General features: G+C 33.9%; 2 protein-coding genes and 1 pseudogene across 2 annotated transcripts; 2 read left to right on the top strand and 1 right to left on the bottom strand.

Annotated features, from left to right (window-relative positions):
• Positions 1-2,618: 2,618 nt before the first annotated feature.
• LOC110733935 lies at positions 2,619-6,163 on the top strand. Its single transcript, XM_021914003.1, has 6 exons — positions 2,619-2,804; positions 4,047-4,278; positions 4,841-4,939; positions 5,084-5,253; positions 5,706-5,839; positions 5,948-6,163. The coding sequence occupies exons 1-6, from the start codon at positions 2,749-2,751 to the stop codon at positions 6,127-6,129; spliced, it is 873 nt and encodes a 290-aa protein (XP_021769695.1). The 5' UTR covers positions 2,619-2,748; the 3' UTR covers positions 6,130-6,163.
• Positions 6,164-6,692: 529 nt separating this feature from the next.
• LOC110733780 lies at positions 6,693-9,303 on the top strand. Its single transcript, XM_021913839.1, has 4 exons — positions 6,693-7,272; positions 7,928-8,040; positions 8,121-8,364; positions 8,698-9,303. The coding sequence occupies exons 1-4, from the start codon at positions 6,850-6,852 to the stop codon at positions 8,923-8,925; spliced, it is 1,008 nt and encodes a 335-aa protein (XP_021769531.1). The 5' UTR covers positions 6,693-6,849; the 3' UTR covers positions 8,926-9,303.
• A 5,615-nt stretch (positions 9,304-14,918) lies between these two features.
• LOC110733797 lies at positions 14,919-15,936 on the bottom strand (annotated as a pseudogene).
• Between the last annotated feature and the right edge of the window lie 4,654 nt (positions 15,937-20,590).

The raw sequence follows: 20,590 nt of genomic DNA, 5'->3' as shown, positions 1-20,590 counted from the left end.
AGAGTAATGTATTTTGTTTGCAAAATGTTTACATGCATGGTGAATATCTCGCAATGTTGGTTACTAACACACTGCTCATAAATTGTTACACATTCAATTTGGTACCGGGTTTAAATCTTATCCTTAATCACAACGTTTTTTTAGTATAATATTCTGATCACATAATTATATGGTAACAAAGAATGAAGATATAGTATCCGAAACTATATATTCTATGGATATATGACACTTTTTTAGTAACAAATTTTCTTAAAATGAAAAGTAACAACTTAATATTAAAGAAATAAGTCGTAAACACATGGGATATTTAGCAATAAGTGATAATAATAATAATAATATTGTGTGTAACTAATCATGATTCGATTTAAACTCTTAATTATTTTATTTAAATCTTCAAATCTATAAATTAAATCTTACTACACTTAGATTGTAACTCTCAAAGGCCTCAATAATATTTCAATTTTGATGCTTACAATTGAAATTTTAAAGTAATGCTAAATGTTAGTACATACATACTACGATTGTTGATTACATCATGCTATGCAAAACTATTTGACCTTTGTATGAGTCAAATATAATTTTACAAAATTCAACATTTTCAATACCATGCATGATTGTTGATTAGGAAAAGAGGTAGAAATGTAAGCAAAAATGATTGTATGTATTCCAAAGTGATTTGTTTCTAGCCCTTCACTATTTCATTCTGACCCTTCACCCTGTGACTTTTGCAACTTCATTCGAAAAAAATTTCTAGTAACAACTTTATGATTAATGAAATAATTATTGTAAACATATGAGAGTACTTAGAAATTTGAACATGTGAAAATAATTATATATAACATTTTGTGATTTAATTTTAACTCTCGTTGTTTTTTTTTTTTTAAATTTAAACCCTCCAATATATAAGTTATATTTACAACAAGTGATTTGAATTTGTTCTTTAGAATAGACAAAGATTGTAACTCTCGAAATTTTGGTTACCATTGAATATGAAATTGCACTGATGTTACATTGTTCCGAGTTCGATCCCTTGCAAATGCATAATTCGTCCCTTTTTCAAAACAAAAAAATTTACCGCCCTTCTATGAATCTTCTTTATTCTAACGTAAATGTAACGTAAGCAACAAATATAGTTTCTCACAAATTCTGGATTTTATTAGGTAGTTTCTTACAAAAAGTCCTTATTGATACTATAAGCAAACTAGTATTTTCCATATATTTAATATGAGTAAACTAGTATTCGTAAATATGATAAAATCAAATAAAAAATAATAAAATTAACTTATTTAGTAACGCAATTCTTATTAATGAAATATATTGTAAACACATATGAGTATTTAACAATAATAAGTTGTAAATGATAATAATTGTGTATAACCCACAAATGTATGAATCAGATCATAATTTACAGCAATGTATTCATATTTCATCTTAGAATTGGAAAATCAATGTCTTTCATTATTATTTAAGACCTCTAATTCGTTCATTGTTATTGTTGTTTGGAAATTGGATTACTTGAGGCTTAAAAATGTAGATGACTGAGAGGAGGACTAAGGTATATACTGTCTGCGCGTTATAATATATTTATGTATGTATAGAGGTAATCATATTGTAAATTTGTGTGTAACCTTTCATGAATTTATTTCAACTCTTAATTATTTGATTAAAAACCTTTAAAGAATGAATTAAACCCTCCAAAGTATGAATTAATCCGTACAACACTTGATATTGTATAATTGTATCTAACACCTATTTAATTTTATACGGTTACTTTATATGTAATAAAATTATAATTTGTACTTTGATATGTTTGAAATTTTTGTGGTACCAATAATGGACAAATTAGTAACACTTATTTATAAAATAACAAACTATAGTAAGATTAAAATTGTCCAACTTCATAATATTTTCGAAAATATATCAATATGGATGTCTATAGAAAGATCATTAGAAATTAATTTCATTGGTTTTTTTATTATATTTTTTTGATTTGTAGTTTGTAAAATATTGTCAAATGAAGTATTATTCGATTCTTATAATAAACATCTCTCTTCATTAATGACGCTGAATAGGATGTTATTTTCTCTAGTAACAAAATTGTATTTTTTAGTAAAGTAAAATATTTGTTTAGTAATAAGGAAGATTATTTGGCGCCAATGAAATTTGTCCCGCCTTCTTGTGGTAAATGGCGCCAAAAGCCAAAAAAATTTCCCTCTCATATTTCTAGCTAATGAATTTTTAATTGATGTTGTATGTGTGGTCCGCATACAACAACTGTATGTGTTTCACCTCCCAGAAATAGTGCACCTTAAAATTTGCGTAATGAATGACCTCATGAAAAGTCATTACGTTATTCTGACCTCACTTATAAGATTAAGGCATTCGAGCAGAATTATTATTTCTAAAATTGTCTTTCATCGATTATATAGATCCATTATACATTTAGTAAACATGAATATACAAGCGATAATAACAAATCGAACGCTGTTGCATGAGAAACAGGTGTCAGTGTTTAGAAGCCCACGCATATCGTTTCTCATGCCACGTCCTTGCCTTCATACCTCCAATTTCCCATTTTCTCACCGAATTGACGCATTCATTAACTCCAACTTAACGGAAATTTAACACTATATATTCTATAAATCGAAAATACTATACTTTAATTTTAGTAACTAAGTATTTAAATTTTGTAACACTACTCTTTCATCTTGATCAATTCAAAATTCTGTTGTGATTTATTCGTGCATCATGAATTCGAAGCATCTTTCGTCCACTGCTAATTCTGTCATCCATCAATGTTCTATGTACATTTTCTTTCTCCCTATCTATAATTTGATCTTGCATACACGTTGAATGCGTACTTGTGTGTTTTATTTATGATCCGAATATATTAGTTTGTGTCTCCGCTAATGCACGGGATATATATTTATATATTTGGAATTGAATCTCATTGTTGCGGTGTATTATTGTTTTTGTTATTTAGCTGAATTCAATTAATTGCGTGATTTGGTTGTTCATTTTGGTTCAGTTTATTGTTTCGTAATTCTCCATCTTTTTTTTTTTTTTTTTTTTGTTTATTTGTTTATTTACAAGAGATATGTTAATGGTAATTTTCATGTCATAATTAATTTTATGTAGTATCTAATAGTATATTACTCTCTCCAAACCTAATTTTTTTTTTTGGCCCCTTATTGTTATTTTTGGGTCAAACTTGTAAAACATTGACCACAAATATAAGAAATAATATATAATTAAGTGGAATCTTGTTAGACTCTCTCATCTCCAAATAAAGAATTGTGGATAAGTTTATGGTTTGTGTCCTTTCGGTACTCCTGATCTCCAAATAAAAGTCCTATTTACCTTTTTGGGCACGTGGAAGGTGAATAAAAGTATAATAAGATAAAGAACGGGTTTGGTTAATTAGAAGCGACGAAAGAAATACGAGGGGTTAAAGGTGAAATGAGAATTTTATTTAAAAATAAGGTATTTGGGTGAATGAAACTTTTATTTGGATATAGGAGTGTGTTTACCATGTAAATGATGTAATCATACTAAGTGAGCACTGAGGTAGTATGAACTGTTCTAAATGATGTTTTGAGTGAAATTGTGACATTTTTGACAACGAGATGTTTGGACTATGTGAATCTCCGGTTAGAGAGAATAATTAACAATTATGACACTTTTTTTTTTTTTTTTTTTTTTTAATCTATTTGTACATGACATTTTACTATGAAGATCGTCCGCTTAAATTATGCTGCCCCCTAAAATGTAGGACTAGTACTTTATGTTATAATATTTCTAAACATGTAGAATGTGGAGGTATTATAATTGAAGAAGAATTGATATGTTAATTTATAAGATGGTACTCTATATGAATATAAATTGATAATTCTGGTAAGAGTGTAGTTTCCGAAGGAAGAACATAGAAAATTAGATAAACCATTCCTTCAATTTAAGCTACTCGAATTTGTTCATCATCTAATTTTGTTCACTGCTTGGTTTAAATTTGAAATAAAGTATTGTATGATGATCTTTTTTCTGGGTAGGAAATTACACACCTCTGTGGATGCATTGTTGGAAGAATATAAGGGAGTATGGAAGCCAGAGATGGGCGAATATTCACGAAAATTAGTGGAGTTTTGCTGCTCAAAGGCTGTAAGACAGGGGCCAGCTTGTGGCGAAGATGACTATATTAGTGATAGTTCCTTTAGCCGCTTCACATTTGACATGATGCTAGCATGGCAGATGCCAAGCTCTGCTGATGAAGAATCTTACAGGGTACATTTTTGTGCACCCTAATATGTACTCTTTCCATCCGTACTTAATAATCATATAGGATATCTGCGGAGAATGTAGACAAAATGAAATAAATATGTTAGTCATTTCCTGATTAATTTGATCGATAATATAAGAGAGCTTTAGTCATCTCCTGATAAATTTGATATAAAGTTATGTGTATAATATAAGAGACCTCTTAAGTTTACCCGTCAAGTATGGTAAGGTAGATGCAAGCGATTTATATTTGATATTTTTGGAGATTGATTTGATCCTCAGTCTCAGTTTTGTTGTGCTTAAAGTGTCCTTATGCTGTCCAAGTTCAGCAATACAACATCGAGGGTATGACATTCAATAGGATAGTCTGAATACATGTCCCAACGACAGTATAGTAGCCTTAATGGATTATTTTATTCATGGAATATTGTTGCTTGCAATTTCCTGTTGATTCGAGTACAGGTTCAATAGTCGTAATGATATACTGCAAGGGCACTGTATGAATTTTGATATATTTTGTAAGTCTCTCATTGAATATTTAGTTCCCTGCTTTTGTATTGATTTACAGGAATCTTTAGGTAAAGAGAAAGAAGAGAAGAAATCCCTTGTAGCGACTCAACCACACGAAGATGTGTCATTGTTCTATTCTGACATCATGCCACTGCTCGTAAGATCTTCACATTTATTACAATTCTGTCACATTTCCATTATCTGTAGATACAATTGTGGGAACCAGAAATATTTCAAATATTTAGCATTTGTTGTTTTCAGTCCATTGACAGCAATTTGAATTATGACATTGCATTGGTAGGTTGATCATGGACAAGGTGTTAAGGAAGATGCTTTTGTATGGTTTGCAACAATGCTCCCTTTGCCTGGAGATGTAATCAATGGCAGATTCATCTTTGAAACGCTTACGGCATCTACAGCAAACATTCTCCATTATCCAGCCTACGATAGATTTCTCACAGAAATTGCCAAGTGAGATGACTTTTTTATTCACATGTATTAGTTTGCTTTGCAATTTATTGGATATTACCTCCATATAGACAGAATGGCATCATAACTATTCCAAATCTTTAGAAGTGCTTTATAAAATTAGTATTGATGTATTATATGTAGCCACCTATAACATCTTCCCTCATCTCCCTAAATATGTTAACAATCTAACTTTCCACTTAAGCTATCACGGCTTCATGAGTCTTGGACTTTCACGGGTTTAAATATTCTAAAGATTTCACCTGGCACGAAGATTATTTTTTTGGACAGAAGATAGTTAAAGAATTTTAATGTATCATCATTCTTTTTCTTGTAACTGTCTGAATGTGATACAGCTCATAAATTTGTTCATGTAGTAAGGCATTAGGTTACTTTCACCGAGAATACAGAAATAGGCTTTTTTTTTAGTTTCAATTTTGTTGGAGTCATTTCAGGTGTATAAGGCATTTGCAAAAGGAAAAAACACCAAAGGGTGTCAAACTCGCTGATGATGAATATATATTGCATGTTGAGGGAACGGCAAGTAGTCAACGGGTAGTCCGTCATATTGGAGGAACAAGCTGGCCAGGTTGGTTAAGCCATTGTATTTTAGTTTTTTTTTTTTTTTTTATAGTTTCTAAGAATCATTCTACATTGAACTCTGGAAAATTTTCACTTCTGCTGCTGTTCTATCTAGGTAGACTGACACTCACCAACTATGCTCTCTACTTTGAGGCCATGGGATCTATAAATCATGAAGATTCAATAAAAATGGATCTCTCTAGGAATATCGAGCAGAGTGTGAAACCAGCTGCTACAGGTCCATGGGGCGCTCCACTTTTTGATAAAGCCATGCTTTATGAATCCTCAGAACTGTAAGACTTTGATCAGCTAGTTAGAAGTAACCTTATTATGCTTTCTGTTTCATTTTTGGGTCTGAAATTATTGTTTAATTCGTGAATTAAAATGAATGAAATTTTGTACATTGGACGGCATCAAATCACTTAAGGGTGGAGATGAGAATCGATCCCAAGATCCCCTGGAATCGGGAGGGAGCTCTAACCACTTGAGCTATCCCTCACTCTCATTAAGGATTTCTAAATGAGCTAATATGAATCGTCTTCTGCTTACAGTCAGCAACTTCTATGAAACAGTACAGGCTTTACACAGTTTAAGTTTCCTGGCATACATTAAGATTTATGATACCATTTTGAGTAATTCAAACGACAAGTATTTAAAAAGCCTTATCATCCCTATCAAATCAAGAGTGGTAGTCCCTTGCGATGTTATGCAGGGTCATGAATTAGATTCCACAACTTGTTGGTATAGGGGGCTTGAGAATGTTTTTGATAGTGAATTTTCAGAAAGAATTAGATAGTGTACTGAAAAGCACTGGTTTCTATTAAACCATCATAGCCAAACTTTCGAAATTGATGGATTTGCGTATTTTCTTGTAGGACTGAAGGTATACTGCTAGAATTCCCGGAATTAACCAGTTCTACAAGACGAAATCATTGGTTGGTCTTAACGAAGGAAATTATTCTTTTACATCAGTTTTTATCTAAAAAGGAATCGCTGTCTGCAAACCAAGTATGGGAAATGCATGCAAGGACAATTTTAGGCTTTACAAGACTTCATGCTGCAAGAGAAATGCTTAGAATGGCACCTCCATTACCACAAACATTTTTGATCTTTACTTTATTTGATGAGCTGCCTAAAGGAGATTTTATCATAGAAGAACTTGCAGAAACTTTAAAGCTGATTGAAACGGAAGAACCCTGCAGTGCAAGTTCAATCCTGAAGAATCTGAATATGTCGCACAAGTTTGCACCTGAAATGGAGTCGAAGGAATCAGATGTGGTTGAAAAAGTCACTTTAAAAAGTGCCCAAGAAGATAGTTTTACAACATTGGATGAAGCTGTTACAGAGGTGAAGGAACAAGCAAAGGAAATCGAGTCAGCAAAAGCTACTACTGAAAGCTTAAAAGAAGAAGGGGTTGTTGACAGTGCTCTTGTACTTTTGGTAAGTGTGTAACCAGACTATATTAGGACTTTAATGAAAAAATAGTCTCATTTGTTTAATATTGTTTTTCCTTGGCCTTTCGTCATTCTAAATTCCATATATACTTTCTTTTCTGATTTCACTAGCTAGTAATAGTGTACACGTAAGACTAGTAAGAGTGCCCTGACTTCTTACTTTAAATCGCTACAGACTTCATGGCGCTTTTGTAGATTACACTTGTTCCTTAATATAGTGACCAGATTACTGTTTCTTTTGGAGTCCTCAAGCCCTATACCATTTTTAAGAGGATTTAGTTCAGTTCTATAATTTGATGTTGGTCAGGATGAGATGTCAGGTTCTGTTTCAGAATGGCATCCGTTGTGCCAGCCTATCATGCCTTGATACAGTGAAGAATGAAAACACGCCCATAGAGAAAAGAAAGAAAGAGAAAATCTGAAGGCCCATTCGTAGGCGGTAATAAATTGCTGTAATGCTTATGACTTGAAGTTCGACTTTACTTACAAAATTACATAAAAACTCACACTGCCTATCATGCTGTCCATGATATAGTTGGGCTGTATCCTACTTTAGTCATATCATCCTATGTATTAGTTTGTAATTGGGAATTTGGGATCATAGATAAAGCAGTGATTTTAACCATCGTAATCATTTGTAGGAGCTCTTGAAACCACTAAAAAGCAGTTGGATTTGGCTTCAAGAAGTATTGGCATGGGAGAGGCCGGGTGCAACCATCAATTTGATCACTGCTATTCTCTTCATAGCCTACAGGTAATTTTTCGGTATAATGATCAATTTGTAGTTGCATTTTTTAGTGCAGCAGGTTTGTTTTATCAGCAGTTTAATTGTAGGGAGTGGATTGGAAAGGCATTGGCTACCATCTTATTTTGGGCAGCCTATGAAATGCTACGAGCAAGGCAGCAGAGGATTGGAGAAAAGTATAATAAGGTGGTGGTGTGTACTGCTTCAGACCAGACAACAATGGAGAGCATTATATCCGCACAGCAAGGACTTAGAACTGCCCATGACTTGGTGCAGCAGGTCAACATTGCAATACTTAAGATCTACTCTATATTGGTTTCTAGGGCCCCCAAGGTACTTGATTCACTTGTTCTTGCCTCTCCTTTACATAAGTTACGAGAATAAATCAATTCAAAGTCTTTTAAGTGTTATGTTACAATGTTTGTTAGGAAATAAATCGAGTTGAATCTCAATATTTCCTGGTTTTCTTTTTTGATTATTAACACTTAATTTATTCTTCTTTTCACCACAATTTTGGTGTACTAGTATAATTGCATAATATGGGGTTGTCTTTCGGCAGTGACAATAGGACTTTATGATATTTCTATATTTAGATAAAAGTAAGGCTTGGCCAACAGAACATGTTTGCCTTAAATAAAACTCAAAATTATTGCGGGTTTTATGCAGCAAGCAAACATGGTGATGATGATGATGGTTGGAATAGCAGTGATTGTAGCTCTTATTCCCTTCAAGTATATGATTATGGCTTCCACCTTGTATCTATTTGCAACGAACTCAAAATATTACAAGAATCTCATGAAAAACGACTCAGGAAATCGGCGATTGAAGGAATGGTGGGACTCCATTCCCGTTATTCCTGTGGAAACCGTGGACGAACTGCCAGAGAACAGATGATTGGCTTGTGAACTGCAGTCAATGTTTTATGTAATTATATGACCTTAATGGGTTTTACAGCACACTTGGTAGTTAATAAACACTTGGCTAACAGTGTTTTGCGTGGAGCTTATCAGCTGCACCTAGCAATACACTCTTTGGGTGATAGGATTAATTTTTAATAAGGTATATACTTTCCTTTATAAGCTTTTGTTTCGTTTACATTCTTTTGTTTTAGGGGTAAGAGGTGTACAGAACACATAGCAAATGACTTCTGAGAGTTCTGAAGGTATAAAGTTTCATGATTCTGCATAATTATATGCCTTTTTTTATAACTAATATCCTAATAGTAGTGGCGGATCCAGTTGGTTTAACTGAACTCATACTAGATGCAGAATAATTCTAATAAATTTTATTTAAAAAAAAAAATACACATCACTACGCGCATAGTTAAAGAACTTTTTCTTGCACTCCAGTAGTAGTTGCTTTGTATTATTTAACTGGTCCTGGGTTCAAAATCCCCAGGACGTTGAAGCCTAAAATATTACAGAGTTACACACCTAGGAAAATAGGATAAGAAAGCTTCTAGGCATATGAAGACCCTAAACGATAAAAGTGCAAGAGGGTTAGCTTGCCCTTAAGTTTCTATATTTCTTCTATCACACTTTGCTCATTTTTTTTATCCTGTGATTTTTCATATTTACTCCTGTTTATATAAGCTGCAATTTGAATAGGAAAGACTAGCTCAATTATATTGATGTAAAATGTGATCCTCCACACATGTTGATAGAACTGTAATTTTCATAATGTTGGTAATCAGACTTGCAAAAATATGAAGATTGGCCTCAAAAACCAAAGTGTCAATCTGAGAACATCAACTTATCACAAAAGGAGTATTATCTTATGTAGCCTATGTTGTGAGCTACGCAAATATGTACTCTAGTAATTAAGAGTCAACACCAATTAAAGTTAAGAGGTTTGTCAACAAGATTTGTGAGCAATAATTTCTACTCATTAAAACTAGATTTGCATTATTAGGGTTTGATGAGTGCACAACGGAAGTAAAGATGTATTTGATTGAAAAGTATAAATTGAATTGATAATTGGCAACATAATTAATATAAATGAACACACGATTTTATGTAACAACGAGCACTTTTATTCCACTATTTAAAAGTAGGAGAGTACAAGAACCCCTTGAGGGTGATTATTACAAGAGAACTCTCACTATAAGAAACTCACAAGGAATATTATGATATTTTTGTAGAAAGGCTTGTGTTTGGTATGGCTTCTTGTGTTGTGTTTTGTTTTGTGTTTGTTGTGTGATTGAATACCCTTGACCTATATTTATAGGTGTAGATGGAGCTTGGAAGATTTGTGTGGAAACTTCCACATATGTAGATATTTTTTAAACTCTCCACATAAATCTAGAATTTTCATTGACATTTAATAATTCTAGATTTTTTCTCAAATCTCCATCCTTCTTGTGTCCATAATATTCTAGACAAGTAGGATATTATTTCGGAAGCCTTTAGAATATGAATAATACTTCGACTAAAATAATTGGCTTATAAAATTTGGGCCATACCCAACATGCATTATTCTAATGCATAGAAAATTATCATCATTAAAATATAACATCAGCAAAGGAACAGTCAGCCACCAAAAATATAGTACTTCCTTTTTTTTTTTTACAACACTTCTCTTTTCACGTTTGCCGATTCATGATTTCAATCATAAATATCTTTAATTACCAATGTGTAAAAGTTATAAATATTTGATATTAAAATAATATAAATTAAGACGAATCTAACAAGATTTCACATGACTATATTTTTGCTTAAGTATAAACCATCAAAGCTAGTCAAAGTGAAACACATGAATAGTGAGTGTAAAAGTCAAACGGTTGCAACTATAAAAAAACGAAGGAAGTACATGTGAACAACCGTCTCAGAGATTGCAATGTCTAGCAACCCCACGGATCCATGGTTATAATGAATTATTAGCCTTAATGTTCAAACCTATGACCTCATGCTTATATTATACTTTAACTTCAACCACTACTCCAATGACATATCTCATATCTGCAATGTTTTGTTAACAAGAGTTAATCATATTCATAAACTTGAAGTCAAACCAAGCAAATTAATAATTTTAAATATTAGATATTGGATAATATATTTTGATGTTCAATAATGATTGGAAAATATATTTAAATAGTACGAGTACTGAAGTAAATGTTGTTGAATTGGAATAATATATCTAGCCGCCCGATCAGATGTGTGTTGGCCGTTGGACTCCAACGGTTTGATCTTTGGATTCCTTCACTTAATTTCTTGAGTAATTCTTACAACACCCAATTTAAGAGGATGTTTAAGATGATTGTTCACCTCCCTTGATGCTTAGGATTCTTCTTTTATGTTCTTTCATGTTTCTCTATAAATAGAAGAAGCCTTTTTTTTTTTTTTTTTTTAATTCTGATTTTTATACCTGAAAAATACATCAAGCACAATAGTCTAAACACATTCTCTATTGGGCATAAGTTACTTGACTCAAACCTTCCACCCAAAAGTGTGTTTGTGTGAAATACGGCAAATACAATTGAGCATCTTGGTTGGGCCGAAATTCATTTTCAAGTTAGTGCTTTGCATCACGACACACCGATATTGTTCCGTTGTTTGTGAGATTATCTTTTTGATCTTATTTAAATATTTTTATACTAATTGTACTAGACTACTCCTTTATTTACAACAAATGTAACTAATTTTATCTTTTTTTGTATTTTATCACGTACTTTTTTATCATAAAACCTCATTTATAATATACATATAATGACGCGGGGCAGTGCCCGGGCCAAAAACTAGTTTATTAATTAAAACTTGGAAGTATAAAAAACAACAGCATAGAGAGCACCATCAGGTACCTCTTCAATCCAGACCCTCTTTACATCATTACAAGAACTAAGTTTAGCAAGTCTATGTGCCACACCATTTACCCAACCTTCCTACATGAGAAAACTCGATTGAAGTAAAGTGAAGAATGTCCCTCACTATAAAGCCAAAAGTGGTATTCTCGCTCTTTTTGCCTGGCAAAATGATGATAGAGTTTTAGATTATCAGTCTCCAAGATCACTTTGTTCAAGCCAGCATCAAGCAATAGATAGGGTGTGCCTAGCAGCCAACACTTCCAGAACATCCACAGCAAAGCTCCCCTTAAGCTCGCAGCAGGTGGGCAAGGTGGCAGCCATCACATCTCCAACATGGTCACATATTACTCCCCTAAGACCCGCTGAACTATCCATAAAGCAGGCAGCATCAGAAATTGCTTTCAAAAAGGCCCGTAGCATGAGGCATCCAGGTATTAAGAACTGGTTGTCTGCTGCAAATATCAGAGGGGACCTTCTCATTTGCTTTTGCAAACTCCCCAACAACATTTACAGCTTTTCGGATCACATCATCAATCTGAGTTCTCTTTTGCTCAAAAAACCAGGCATTTTTTCACAACCAAATACCCCAAAGCAAACTCCAGAACATATGCCACCATTCTACTTATTTTAACAAAATCAATGGTATAAACACAGTTTCTAAAAGACAGGTTCTAAACTTTCATTGAGTCCAAGCGAAGGGGCGAGAAGTGCCATATTTCCATGGCTGAATTGCATAAGTACAGTGTGTGCATCAAGGTTTCAGCAGATTCACCGCACAGTGGACATATGTCGTCAGTACAAACACCTCTTTTCTTCAAATTGCTATGAACAGGAATACCACCATTGAGAGCTCTCCAACCAAAATGTATAATTTTTGGTTGAAGATTTGCAGCCCTTGGGTTCTTCCAAACCCAATTGTTGGATGACACAGATGAAGAAGCACGAGAGTCTCTCTTTGCTTTTAATTCCACACAGTAAGCATTTTTGACAGAAAACTGCCATTATTTGAATGGTGCCAGGTTTAGCTATCCTCCCCACTATAAACAGCAATAGGGATTTTAGCAATTTCAGTCACTTCCCAGCTTGAGAAGTTATCACTCAAAATTTCAGCATTCCAGAAGCCCTCACACATCAATTCAGAAACAATTTTAGGAGCCTCATCCAAAGTCTGCAGTCGTGGCAGAGCTTTGAAATCAAGCATATATGGGATCCATGGGTCCCTCCATATGTCAATTGAGGATCCTTTCCCAACCATCTTTCAAGCCCCCTTTCTAGCTACATCCCTTGCAGACAAAATAGACCTCCACGTGAAGCTAGCACTCAGGGTAAATTTTGCATCCATGATGTCAACATTCGTGAAATATTTGGAAAACATTCGGAAAATAACATTAGTTACAGAACTTACTAAAAAAACATGAGACACAGAGCATATCATCATGGAGCTTACTAGTGCCATCGATATACAAAATTGCAACAACATACAAAAGTAGCAAACATGATAATATAAACTGACAGAATAAGTTTACATCAGGAATTTAATAAAAACTACACTTTTCATTTGAGAAATATGCAAATTTTATAATCAATTTCAAACTATATCGTCAACAGTCGTAAATACAGTTAAACTAAATTAGCTTGTTTTCGGCAAGAATGCTACACATTAATTGATGGTAGAAACCTTCCTCAACTGTAGACTAGCCAAAGTAACCAAACAGCTGAATATTGAGCACATTTTGCCAAAAAATTGTGAAGAAATATAAACATTAAAAACTCACTTAGGTCATAGACACAATAGATTTGTTGATAAAACAAGTGATTTTTAACAGTTTTGGTAATTAGATTAGGTAAGGTTAAAAAGTGACAAATCAGCCTCAAAAACCGCAAACAAATAATAGAGAGTATCAGTTCACAGCAAAAGGAGTCTAATGTAGCCTATGATTTGCAAATTAGCTAAGCATAGATCTGGCTCAGTATTCAACAGTCCAACACCATTTGAAATTCGAAGTTTGGATGAATAGTCACTCTTGGTCAGAACAAACAAGATTGGTAAACAAACAAAACTAATTCCTTTTCATTATGCTGAATGTATAGAAAATCATTAGTATACTAAACATCCTCAAATCAACCATTAGCTAATTCGTAATACAAGTGAACAGAAGACTCAAAAAAAATGCAGTTTCCAGCATCCCTAGGGCTCCATGGCTCAGCTAGAATTCCAATGTCGTTTCCACAATAACAGAATTTAATAAAACAACCATAACACACAAAGAGAATCCATAAACCAAAAATGATAAAACTACCTATTTACAATCAAAATCAATAAAATCTCAAAATAATAATCACAACAGAAATTGAGCAGTGCTTAGAAAGTATTAAGTTTGATTATTGCATCAAGGAAAATTTGAAAAATACCAACCAACAATTATACCCATTTTTTTACAAAACCACCAACAATTTTTTTTTTATTTTATTTACCACCAACAATTGTTCAAAACCTTAAAAATTACCACCTGCTTTCCCAACTCCTCTATAGTGACGTCATAGTGGGGCCCACTCTTCAATTTCCCTTATTTTCCCCTTCTCTTCGCTCGATTCTCACCTTTGTTCTTCCCTCTTCTTCCCTTTCTCTACTTAATTTGCGAAAAAATTGCAATTAGTGCGGCAATTAGGGTTTTAATTCACCATTCTTACTCATGCCAAACAACAATGCAACACCAATTCCATGATTATGTTATTAAAAAGGTGATAATAGAGGTGAGAATCGAAAAAAGAGAAAGGGAAAAGGAGGGAAATTGAAGAGTGGGGCCCACTATGACATCATTGGGCAAACAGGTGGTAATTTTTAGGGTTTTGAAGAGTAGTTGGTGGTAAATTAAAAAAAAAAAAAAATAAAAAAAAATTGTTGGTGGTGTTGTAAGAAAAGGGTATAATTGTTGGTGGTATTTTTCAAATTTCCCAAAGCAAAATTGATAATTTAATAAGTTAACAGCATTGCAACCTAAGCAAAAGAGTAAACTGATCACCTACAATGAAAGTTTTCACTTCTAAACCAATCCAAAACATAATCAACCAAAGAATCGATAACCAATTGATGATATTCACTTAGTACATAACAAAAGAGATACTATAAAGTCATACATTGGTGTATTCCAATACCAAAATTCGATAACATAATCAACAATCAAATTAATAAATGTAATACTCCGTATCTAAGAAATAGTATTGAAAAGTAGAGTTAATCAAAACATGACAAGCATAGAAAAGAGACAATAAATCAAGAAACAAGGATAAGCAATTAACCCACGATGTTCCGAAGCGCCCAACTCATCGACGGTCAAAAGGCGAGAGCAGACCCTAGTAGCCCAGATCACGAAAACCGCCGCAACAACAAACCCAGGTGTAGTTCCAGTAGGAGGAAGAAAGAGCGAAGCCGCAGAGTAAATAAATAGGCATCAAACAATACCCAACAACGCTAAAACAACGATAAAGATCCAAATTCCCATTTCTCCCAGCAAGAAAATTCAAGATGGTGTAAAGAAAGATAGAAGAAATGGCAATCCAACCAAGAATGACACCAAATTGAACTTTCCCAGCAAGTAATTGGAACAACCCGAATACGATGTAGTACAAGAAAGGGCCGGAAAGGTCGGGATCCAGGTGGAGAGATGAGTTGACTCGGAAAGGGTTGAGTAATGAGCGAGTTTTGTGCCAGATTAAGGAAGGGTTGATTTCGAGTTCTTCGAGAAGAGGGGGTTCGTCGGAAAAGAGGGGGGAGGAGGGGAGGTGGGGTGGTGGGAAGGCGGAGGAGATGTCGAAGGACATGAAAGGGAGGGAGGAGGAAGGGCGTTGGGGTTGGAATGGTGCGGTGGGGACTTGACGTTGGTGGAGCATGTTGGGGTTTCGGATGGTCGCCGGAGATGGGCCGGACGACGGGAAGGAGATGGGCCGGACGACGGGAAGGAGACGGGTGGGATGCTGAATTCTTTCGGCATTTTTTTAGTAGCAGATGGTTTTTGTTGATCACTGTACTCAGACAAGGTACTTCATCGTTTCTTTTCGTTTTTGACGTTCGGAATTATGCACGTCTACTTTGTTTTTTTTTTTTATTTTTTTAAGGGATGCACGTCTACTTAGAAATTGTGTAATGTTCTAAATGTACTCGTATAAATAGAGGTGTTAAATCGGGTACTCAAATGGAGTTTGGGTTGATACACGACGGGTCGGGATATTTGGGTCAGGTAATAATGGGTTATATTAATCTAACAAACCAAATCAAATCGAGTTGAACTTAATCAGATTCGGGTTAAAGTTAAGTTCAAGCATGGTCGGATACAAATCAAACTTGGGTCAAGTCAAATTTGGGTCGAGTCATATCGAGTTAAGATGAACTCGGCTTCAGATTTTATCGGATTTATTTAGGTCAAAATGGATTTATTTGACTTTGGAACGGGCCGTTTCGAATTCGATTAGATCTCGGTTCAAATCAATTCAGTTCCGATTAAAATTTAAATCTGGTTACTTCGATTATTAGCTCATTCTCAGTTAAAATTACTTTAGTTTCGGTTTTGAGTCGACTAATTTGAATTCAGATCCATCTCAGTTCAAGTCGTTTTAGTTATATTAGAATACATGTCATGTCATTTTTGTTATTGGAGATTTTCATTCATATATAGTCCGTTTGGTTTGATTTAATTAAGTTTTGTATTGGCTTATTAGAATTGTTATAAGATTGACAACTCAAGTTATTACTGAAAATGACTATTTATCGCCTTGTTCGGGTGATTATCACATCATTGTAAAATGTCTTTTTCCTTACCGTTTTGCATTTATCGCCGTCTTTGCGGCTATTTATCATCGTCAATTCATTGGCAACTTGATTATTAGAAGTATTAAGATTGTTTATTATATATTAGCATCTAAATCGTGATTAAGTAATACAAGATTTTCAAATTTTAGTAATGTTTGAATTTTTTTTTAATGAAGTTATACCCTTCATTTCGTAATAATTGCAACACATTTATTTTACGTTGGTTTCATAATAATTCTAACACCTTATTTAGTAAGGACACACTACTAATGGTCAATAATGAATAAATGTTACTTGAGTTTGACGTATAACTTAAATAAGTTTTAATAAAGCTTAATAAAGTTATCCGAATTTAAATAAATTACAGCTAAAATAAGTTATAATAAGGTCTAATAAGTTAAAGTATGTTCAGATAAGGGTTTGTTCAATTCACCTTATTTTCTCTTATTTCAAGACTATAAGTTCAGATAATATCATATAATTTTACATAGGTTTATACAAATTTAGATTAGTTCAGACAAATTCAAATTGGTTCAAATACATTCAAATAAATTTGGATAATTTCAGATACATTCAGAAAAGTTTAGATAATTTTTGAAATATTCAGATTAGTTCAAATAATTTATGATAAATTAAGATAAGTTTAGATAATCTAACTTCAGATAAATTTGGATAAGTTCAGATAAATTAATATAAGTTCAAATTATTTCATATAGTGCAGATATTTTCCTATAAAGTCAAATAAATTCAGATAAATTCAGATATGTTTATAAATTCAGAGTTGTTTATATAAATTCAGATAAGAGAAAATTAAGTTGAAATATATATATATAAACTATATTTTATGGTATAATGATAATTTAGGATTGTTTGACATAAGAATACTAAAATCATGGACTAATATATCCATCATTGTACCGTCCCTATAATGTTATCTCCAATCAAACACTCTTATTGCTTTGCCGCACCACTCTTTACTTTGGGTCGGTTTTAATTGGGTCATGGGAATTTTCAAATCGGGTAATTAAAGGTCGGGTAAAAAGAGGTATATTTCGGGTCTAAATGGTTTCGGGTAGATTTCACTTCGAGCTAGATCGAATTCGAATTTTATATTATCATGTCTTATTGGTTTCGGATTAAATATGAGTTGATTCCAAGTTGGGTTTGGATCATAAATTACCGGGTGGAATCGGTTTCGAGATAACGCCGGGTCGACTCCAGATCGAATTTGAATAAAAATACCCGGGTCCAACTAGTTCGAAAACAGTTCGGATTTAGGTAAACCTTTTGGGTCGGGTAAGTTTTTTTACGCCCCTACGTATAAATATATTGACAGAATTAAATGAGAATTTCTTAAAAATGAGAATATTAAGAAAGATTATATATGCATTTTTTTTTTGTAATGAATATGACTCATATTTGATGTGCATATATCTAATAATCTCGAATCTTATAAGAAAAATTGGTAAAAATAATCTTAAATTTTGCTAGTTCACCTAAAATAATCTCAATTATGGATTATTTTTAAATAATCTGAACTTTATGGGTCATTCGTTCAAAATAGTCTCAAGTGACCAATAACCTGATAAAGAGGTAAGTTTTTTATTTAACTAACACGTGTCACAACGTGATTGGTTGGAAACAAATTATTAAAAATAAATAAAAACTTCAAAAAAAAAAAAGGCCCACCCAGCCACACAACCCAGCACCACCTATCCGGCAACCCCTCCTAAAAGTGCAGCCATGGTCCCCCGCCTACCACCCCGTCGGCGCCCAGAAACCCCCCCTCTCCGCGCCGAAGCCGCCGCTGCCTTCCCCATACCCCGAACCACCAAATCCATCCCCACCTCACATCGCCGCGACTTTCCCTTCTCTTTCTCTCTCCTCTTTCTTTCCTCATCTATCTCCTTCTCATTCTTTCTTCAGTTCTCTTTCTCGCCTCTTTCTTCTCTCCTCTTCTTTCCCCTCCTTTACCAACACTTATCTCACACCACCACGCCCACACTAACCACCGCAACAACAACAACAACAATGGCGACCACCAGCATCAACAACACCACCATCGCGCAACAACAACAATGTCGACCATAACAACCACTGCGTAATAACATCAACAACATCTAGTTTCAAGGTTTTTTGTATTGTGAATCTTGTTTTAATTTAGGTTAGATTGTAGATGTAGTTTTATTTTTTTTATATAACAAAAATTCTGATTTGGGCGCAATTGCTGTTGGTCTGCCGAAGGTTACTGCAAGGTGGTTTCGTAGTGGTTGTGGTTGATGTGTGTTTGTGAGCTAGTGTTGGTCATGACGTTGTTCAGGAGTGATTGGGTGTCTGAGCTCCGGCGGGTATGAGGGGTTCTAAGAAGAGGCCATGGTTGGTGGTGGGAGGGTGGTCGTGGGTGGGGCTTGGTTTTTTTTTTTTTTTTTTTTTAAGTTTTTCTTTATTTTTAAAATTTTTTAAAGCTTTTATTAAGTTTTTTTCAACTAATTACGTGGTGACACGTGTCACCTTAGCCTGTTATAACAGGTTGGATGACCGGTTGGGAACATTTTGAGCGAATGACCCCTGAAGTTCGGATTATTTAAAAATAATCCAAAATTGGGATTATTTCGAGCGAACGGTGACAAGCTAAAGTCGTATTTCCTAATCAAAAGTAATTCCTAAGACTACTAACTAATAATAGATAGGGAAGTAGGGTTGAATCCACAGGAAACAGCGTTTTTCTATTCCTAATCAATTAAAATAATCTAAATTATCAAGAGACATCAGGTTTGAATGAATTAATCTAAGGGAGAAATCAATAATAAAAGGCCTAGGGTCACAAGTTCACCAATAATTAATATCCGAGATAAAATATAACAATCAACAATTAATCTTGCAAACATAACATGATTAAGAGGCTCTCACAATTTATTAATCAACATAGATCTAACAGGCTCTTGCAATTTACTAGACCTAAGCTCCTATTGAAAATAGCCTTTAATATCAATTTTACATCTGCTCGATTCATCAATTCAATATTGCTATACTTTTACAATCAAATCACATCTGCTCGATTCATAATCCAATTGTATAGAATTAAAACAATCCAATAAGAAATTATTATGCAATATCAATAATAAACCAAAATAATTTATCCCTTCATATTAATTATGCATCCCCCTAGAACCCTAGAAATTAACTACTCACACATAATTAAATCTAAACTAATCAAAGCATATATAAAAGGCATGATTGAAATCAAAGCACAAAAATAGCAAAGCAATTAAAATCAAAGCGATAAACAAAGCAATAAAAGAGACGAGAAATAATACCGAATGAAGGAAATATGAAATTGCACTAAAAGGGGAAAACTTGAGTTCAACAATAATCTCTCACTAAAATCTCTCTAAAAGTTTAAGAATGAAAATTGTAATTTAAAAACGTAGCTAATAAAGCTTACAAAGAGTTTAAATACTCAACCCAAAATTAACTCAAAACATGATTCCTAAACGACTCTGGAAAAAACGTGCCCGATCGGTGAAGGGCCGCCCGATCAGGCCCGCCTTTTTCTTCACACCGCCTTTCTGGGCAACCGCTCGATCGGGCCATAGGTCGCCAGATCGGGCCCGGTCTTTTTCTTAGGCCGAGTCTTCTTTTCTTTTCTTCTTTTGGGCTTCAATTACTTGTGGCCAAAATCCTCTTCCTTGGTCCATTACTTGGACCAAATCCACGAACCAAGCCCTTAGTCACTGAGATAAAAGGTCTTGGGCTACAAACGATGGTCATGAATGTGATCATAGCTTCGATATCTCGTAGTGGCCAGAAAACCATAGAAATCACCAACAAATCGGGGGAATTCCTACAAAACAAATGCCAACTCTACAAAACACTCGAAACCACACATTAGTACTAAAAATAGCTCCGAAGAGCTTGAGTATGCATAAAAATGACCGTGGGACGGGGGATAA

The sequence above is a fragment of the Chenopodium quinoa genome, unplaced genomic scaffold (assembly GCF_001683475.1).
Source record: "Chenopodium quinoa cultivar QQ74 unplaced genomic scaffold, ASM168347v1, whole genome shotgun sequence".
NCBI classification, from domain to species: Eukaryota; Viridiplantae; Streptophyta; class Magnoliopsida; order Caryophyllales; family Amaranthaceae; genus Chenopodium; species Chenopodium quinoa.
This window is presented reverse-complemented; position numbering and strand designations above follow the sequence as displayed.

Coding starts and splice junctions, on each gene's coding strand:
- LOC110733780 (XM_021913839.1), top strand. CDS start 6,850: ATGCATGCAAGGACAATTTTAGGCTTTACAAGACTTCATGCTGCAAGA. Junction 7,273..7,927: donor ACAGTGCTCTTGTACTTTTG/GTAAGTGTGTAA, acceptor AATCATTTGTAG/GAGCTCTTGAAACCACTAAA. Junction 8,365..8,697: donor TGGTTTCTAGGGCCCCCAAG/GTACTTGATTCA, acceptor GGTTTTATGCAG/CAAGCAAACATGGTGATGAT.
- LOC110733935 (XM_021914003.1), top strand. CDS start 2,749: ATGAATTCGAAGCATCTTTCGTCCACTGCTAATTCTGTCATCCATCAA. Junction 4,279..4,840: donor CTGATGAAGAATCTTACAGG/GTACATTTTTGT, acceptor ATTGATTTACAG/GAATCTTTAGGTAAAGAGAA. Junction 4,940..5,083: donor CTGACATCATGCCACTGCTC/GTAAGATCTTCA, acceptor TTGCATTGGTAG/GTTGATCATGGACAAGGTGT.